This window comes from Giraffa tippelskirchi, chromosome 6, assembly GCF_054371585.1.
Source record: "Giraffa tippelskirchi isolate mGirTip1 chromosome 6, T2T-mGirTip1v1.2.pri, whole genome shotgun sequence".
Classification (NCBI taxonomy): Eukaryota; Metazoa; Chordata; class Mammalia; order Artiodactyla; family Giraffidae; genus Giraffa; species Giraffa tippelskirchi.
Window position 1 is genome coordinate 123,733,032 of NC_137280.1, and position 6,495 is coordinate 123,739,526.

A 6,495-nucleotide genomic window follows, 5' to 3' on the forward strand; every position below is an offset into this window, starting at 1 on the left:
CTGTAAGTTAGTCTTAATTGCACATTGAAGTAACTTTTTCATATTTTACTGTTTCTTTTCCCATGCCTTACTGTGGTGTCCAGTTTAGTTTTATACCTGCTTGATAATAACTGGATCTTAAAAATATTGACAAGGTTATATAGTTAAATTAGACTCAGGTCCCTAAACTTCAATAGACTGTTTTGTTTTGTAGTTAATCCATTTGGTATGTTTCACTAAGATGACTTAATCCTTGTAACTTGTTCTTTTCTTTTCAGAAATTTCTGAATAAATTGGCAGAGGAACGCAGGCAGAAGAAGGAAGTTTGAGATGTGCAAGAAGCTTAATGATTTCAAAGAAAATAATGGTTCTTTGTTTTTAAATGTTAACCTTTTTTAAATACAATACTGATAGTTAGAAGAAAACTATTGTACTCTTTTGTTCTAGTGGAAAATAATAGATAATAGATGTCTGTTCATGTGTTAAGTGTTATAGCAAAAATACATATACGGTTAAGTTAATGAAGAATTGTTTTTGTTTTATCAAAATGGTAACAGACAGAAATACTTTGTAGAGACTGACTTCGTATGCTAAAGACACTTGCACCACTAAGAAAGATATGCAGAAGCATTCAGAGAAATGAAATTTAGTAGTTCAAGCTTCAAAGATATGTCAAAACTTTTGGTTCCATTCAATAAAGAACAAAACCAATTGTATTTTTATTACTTTCATCTGAAACATTCCACATTTTAATCTGAGCCTTGCAGACTTTTCATTTAGAGTTTGAAGCATTTTTGGTTTTGTTTCATTTTTGGAGAACTTCACTAATGTGAGATTGGTAATTAAAATGCAGGTGCAGTTTTCTTTCAATGTCATGTTGTTGTTTAGGTAATAAGAAATTACATAATTGGCTTTAGATTTTGTAATTTTTTTCCCTAAGTTCCTGCTAGATTTCGTATTCTAGAAGTCAATGTATTTTCAGTGAAATGTAAAAATATTCCCTTCTCTTTGACCAGTATTAATTTCTTGAGATCTTATTGCTTGTCACTTGAATCCTGTAGCTGTCATACATCATCTGGTATAAGCAACATTTGATTTTTGAAGTGTGTAGACCATCTCTTTGTATTTTCAAGATGTAATTTTACATTTCTGCATTTTAAAAACAGTTTGGCCATAATCTTAGACGCACGCTTCTAATTCATATACTTGCATATGTGACCTTTGTGAACAGAAATTTGCATGTATAATCTGTGTTTACTTGTAACTTTCTGGTTATATACTGCTTATATCTGTGGATTCAAGTTTCTTAAGTGAGTACCAATAAAAAACAAAAACCTAGGCCATGTTCATTGGTTATACATGTTTGAGGTGTTAACCAATATATTTGTCACAGTTGTGGTTTTTATTTACTGTTACACTTTCTTGCATGCTTTAACAAATTATCCCATTTTTAATCTAGAGTGTTCTAAAAGCTGCTACTAAAATCTGAGTTTTAAAGCTTTTGGTGCTGGTGGATTTCTTGTTCGTGTTACATAACTAAAAATTGGACTATTTGTAGTTTTTTCAGACCTTGGGAGTGCAAAATGCTAAGGGTGACAAACGACAAAAGCTCGTGTTTAGACATGTCTAAGTGTTAACAATAAACTTGGAAATAACATAGAATAACAAGAATTCTATCAGCCTTTTAAAATATGTTGGGATAATTGGTTTAAGAGATTATTGTCAAGCAAATTTTTTAATTTAAAAAAATTTAAGGGATTCTCTTTGAACCACTTAGATCTATTAAAGGATGTATCAAATGGAAGAAATTTTATGATCTACCACTGAGGGGAAAAGGACACTTTAATGTAACATGCACAAAAAATCCTTACCAGTTTACTTCAGTTTAATTTTGGCCTTTACTAATTACCAACTTTTAATTCCAACTGTTAACTAACAGTAGCTAGACAAAGCATTTTGTGTACAATGGAATCCCTTGTTGTCTGTCAACTTTTTTTCATAGGTCCTAGTTTGTTAGATATACCAAGGTGTAGAAAAGATTGTTTAATATCTTCATTTGCTAGGGTTTGGAAAGTAGAAATTCTCATAAACTGCTAATGATGAATAAACCTGTAACAGCTATTTCCCAGATTATGACAAACCTTTATTTAATAGGAATGTTTCTCCCTTAACCAACTATAAAATAGAAAATTTTCCCACCCCTATTTTAGTTTTTAGTTTAACATAGACGTTAATCCTGAGTGGAGGAAACTTGATGTTTGTTTTACAATTTTATTTTATCATTGCTAATAAATATGGCCTATGAGAATTACTCTGGTAAGGCTTAAGTTGGCTAGCTATAGTAACGTGTATCCTAAAAACACTTGGTTGACCAAAAAGTTCGTTCAGATTTTTCCATAAGATCTTACCAACCCAATAATTTTATTTAGAATTGTAAATGAGGAATGTGAGTTTCTGGCTATTGAGTACCAAATAAGTAAGTGCTTCTAGAGATTTTTATATGGTATAGATTATAAGGAACTTTTAAAGCCTATATCCAGCCTCTGAATTCTCTTACCCCTTTTTCTTAGGGTAAAAGGGCTTCCGTGGTAGCTCAGCTGGTAAAGAATACACCTGCAGTGCAGTTCGATCCCTGGGTCAGGAAGATCCACTGGAGAAGGGATAGGCTACCCACTCCAGTATTCTTGGGCTTCCCTGCTGGCTCAGCTGGTAAAGAATCCGCCAGCAATGTGGGAGACCTGGGTTCAATCCCTGGGTTGGGAAAATCCCCTGGAGAAGGGAACAGCTCTACCCACTGTGGTATTCTGGCCTGGAGAATTCCATGGATGTATATATAGTCCATGGGGTCACTACACGCTAAGGCTAGGAGTGAGCAGCTCTGTGCTCCTCTGTATTGGCTTCCATGGAATATGGCCTAGGATAGCCTAAAGATCAACTGTTGGGTGGTAATGCATTTGAGGTCTTCTCCAACCTGGACCCTGAGCTGAGCTGTTCGTTAAGCTGGAGTTAAAGTGCCTCTCCAATCTGATGCACGTCCTTTGCATGTCAGGTGTGAGACATGGTATACAAACAAAATGCTTCTGTGAATTCTTTTAAGACTAGTGGTTCTCATGTATCAGAATTAACCTGGAAGCTTCATTTAAACATTACTGGGCCCTGCTCCTAGAATTTCTGATTTACTGGGTGCAGGGTTGATACTAATAATTTGCAATTTTTTTTCAAAAATTAACCCAGGTGATGGTGATGTCAAGGATAGAGGCCACACTTAAGAGAATGGTGTATGTATAGCTGAAGTGTACTGCTAGGGACTTGTGGTCAGATGCCTGATTTAGATACTGTTGCTTGAAGGTTTTGCTACTGTTACTAAAGGTAAAGGAAATGTTGGAAAAGAATATTTGGGATTCCTCATGAAGCATTATTTAAAGTTGGGAGACACCCATTTCAGAGCCCTCAATACTGCTTTCCCTGGTGAACCCTTTATCTTTTGCTTGGGACATTAATAAAATGAGCAGCTAATTTACTGAAGTTTTAAGTGAATGGAAAAATGGAAGTGGATACTGTTCACTCCAGATATAATTTGCTGAATTAACTATAGTTGATAGAAGCTAGAGCTCAATTAAGGTACTAATTATTAGGGGAAAATTTCACATATTTGTTGTGAAAGTTGTAGAAAATTCCACGTGAGAACTGTTAGATAATATATGATTAATTTTTCAAAGGCTGTATTGACGTTTATTAAAGCCTTTATCTTTGGCCCTGGTTTTAGATTTATAATTTCGATACATTTTAAGGATTTTTAAAGCCAAATGTACAATAGGGAACATGAAAATTAAGAGGAAAGGGGGGGCAGTTTTTATGTGTAGTAGAGAAAAATGGTGTTCACGCCAATAATAAACTTACAGTGAAAATTGTAGCCATTAAGTACAGGTTTAATGATCTTGGAACCATCTTGTCGTTATGCTTTATATATTGCACCATTTGTATGCAGGTTTAATTACCTGATCCAAATGGAGTATACCAAGAGCAGCAGGAATGTCCTACCTTTTACAAGGACAGAATACTCCAATTTCAGTCATTGCACCTGACTGTCAAAAGTAGGACCAATTCCTATTTGCTCAGTTTTGACAAGGTTGTTAAATCACTTTCATCAGCTACTTCCTTCGCAACTGCCAAGTCTGTTCTTTACATGTATACCTCCCCCTCCACTTGTATCAGGAAGACACTAGTTTATGCTCTGAGTGTGCATTTAATCTGCTCTGGGATAAAAACCTGTGCAAAGGAATTGGAGTTTAAATGGTCATTAGTATAGTAGATGATGAAAACTAGCGAAAACCTAACTCATTTGTGGCTACTTCTGCTCACAAGCACAAGTTGTGTCTCTAATCCATTTCATCGTAAGTAGCTAAGCTGCAAAACCAGCAAGGAAGGGCTTGACACTGCAAAAGAGGAATTTCCTCTGCCCTTAAATTTTGCACATCTGTAGGTATATATCACCCTTTAAAGAAAAAACCTTTGCCTATTTATACTTAAAACTTGCTACAAATTTGACCCTGATAAGTCAGGCCAGTTTTTGTTTTCATACACAAAATATCCTAGCCATTTTAAAATACCATCTTATTCTGTTAATACCATAATTCATTTAACCAATTCCCTTTTGATAGGCTTTTCCATTTTGACTATTAACAGCTATGACTATCCTTATCTTTGCTGCTGCTGCTAAGTCGCTTCAGTCGTGTCCGACTCTGTGCGACCCCATAGACGGCAGCCCACCAGGCTCCACTGTCCCTGGGATTCTCCAGGCAAGAATACTGGAGTGGGTTGCCATTTCCTTCTCCAGTGCATGAAAGGGAAAAGTGAAAGTGAAGTCGCTCTGTCGTGTCCGACTCTTAGCGACCCCATGGACTGTAGCCTACCAGGCTCCTCCGTCCATGGATTTTCCAGGCAAGAGTACTGGAGTGGGATGCCATTGCCTTCTCCGATCCTTATCTTGACATCTTTCCAATTTCATCTATATATGGAGTGTTTGAGACAGAAGATTCACACATTTTTACATTTGATGAAAACTCAAGAGTGAGAGCCTGTTCATAACCATCCTGTGCCTTCATAACCATCCTCTCCTGGTTCCTGCATCCTACTTCACCTTCCATCTCAAGTTATAATTATTGGTGCCTGAACAATACATGAATTTCTGTAGCATTTTAAAACTGGACTTCTGATGATTCCATTGCAGTGTCTTATCACTAGCAAACTTAATAGCCTTCTTTCTTGTGACACTTTTCCCATCAGACCATCGTCACCACCATCCAGACAACATCTACAGATTATGAACTATTTTGGTTTTATACTCCCTCTGTTCATGCCTCTTCTAGCCTTGAGTTGATGAATTACTTTCCAGGTTTCTTGAATTAATCATACTCCATAAACCAGTAAAACACTGTCTTCCTCCCCAGAGCTGTTTGTTGAGCAGGCAAGAAAACCAAGCCCTTCTTCCCTGGTTTAGGATTGTTCAGTCTGGCTCTATTAATAAATGTTGCTTCTTGACCAGCACACAGGTTTCTCAGGAGACAGCTAAGGTGGTCTGGTACTCCCCTCTCTTTAAGAATTTTCCACAGTTTGTTGTGATCCACACAGAGACTTCAGTCAATTTAGGATACAGATTTGCAAATGTGGCCAACGTGGTTGACTAAGGGGTAACCACCACATTTTATTTCTTTGGAGCTTTGAGCTGACTCAAGGATTTTTAATGAATGAAATGGCCCTAGGTAGAGAAAAGCCCTCTCGGATTCAGGACTTCATGGAGGGAGCTTTTTTTATTTTTGTCTTCAGTTTTAGCAGATAGAAAAGCTTGACTTTTTTGTTTTAAGATTAAAGGTTTACAAGAGAGTAAAAAGATAAACCTCAGTCCCTCATTTTACTTCCCCAGGGGGAAGAAAGTTTTCGTGTGTCCCCTTTCAAATGTATATTCGGAGATTTTTTTACACATACTATATACTATACCTTGATTAGTATCACTAAAAACATACTTAGGACTTGCCAATGAGGAAGCAAGGAAGAATGAATTAATGTATGGCGGGCAGCGCATCCGAGATAATGGAGGAGGAAATTACTGGACCCTTAACTCTCACACTTCTGTCTTACCTCTGAACAGACTATTTCCTTTGTAACTTCGAAAGGGGGTTATAGATCTCAATTCCCAGCTCACATTGAGTTCACCATTGTGGTTGAAAAAGCCTGATTGGCCAAGGGTACTTTCACGTTTTCATGCTATGTCTGGATAGTGGTGGTAAGATCTGGGTTCGAAAAGGGTGTACCTGGACGTGTGTGAGTGCAGGTGCTTGTGTAATATGCCTCTGTGAATTTGTCTTAGTTTATTATTTCTGTGTTATGTTTTCTGTGTCAGGATCTCTCGATATGATTTGGTACGTGTCACTCAGTGTGACGCTGTATATCACGTTTTGTGTGTGTGTCTGGCTGTGTGACTGCACTCTCGTTATCTAGATGTTCCTATTTGATGTC

General features: G+C 36.9%; 1 protein-coding gene across 50 annotated transcripts in view; it reads left to right on the plus strand.

The window, feature by feature from the left end:
- Positions 1 to 1,358, plus strand: part of MATR3 (matrin 3) — a 39,722-nt gene extending 38,364 nt beyond the window's left edge. For all 50 annotated transcript variants that reach the window (XM_081500844.1, XM_081500855.1, XM_081500870.1 and 47 more), the window contains one exon: positions 258 to 1,358. In XM_081500844.1, the coding sequence (XP_081356970.1) occupies positions 258 to 308 (51 nt within the window). In that variant the 3' untranslated portion in view covers positions 309 to 1,358. The remainder of the gene's footprint in view (positions 1 to 257) is intronic.
- Positions 1,359 to 6,495: the final 5,137 nt, after the last annotated feature.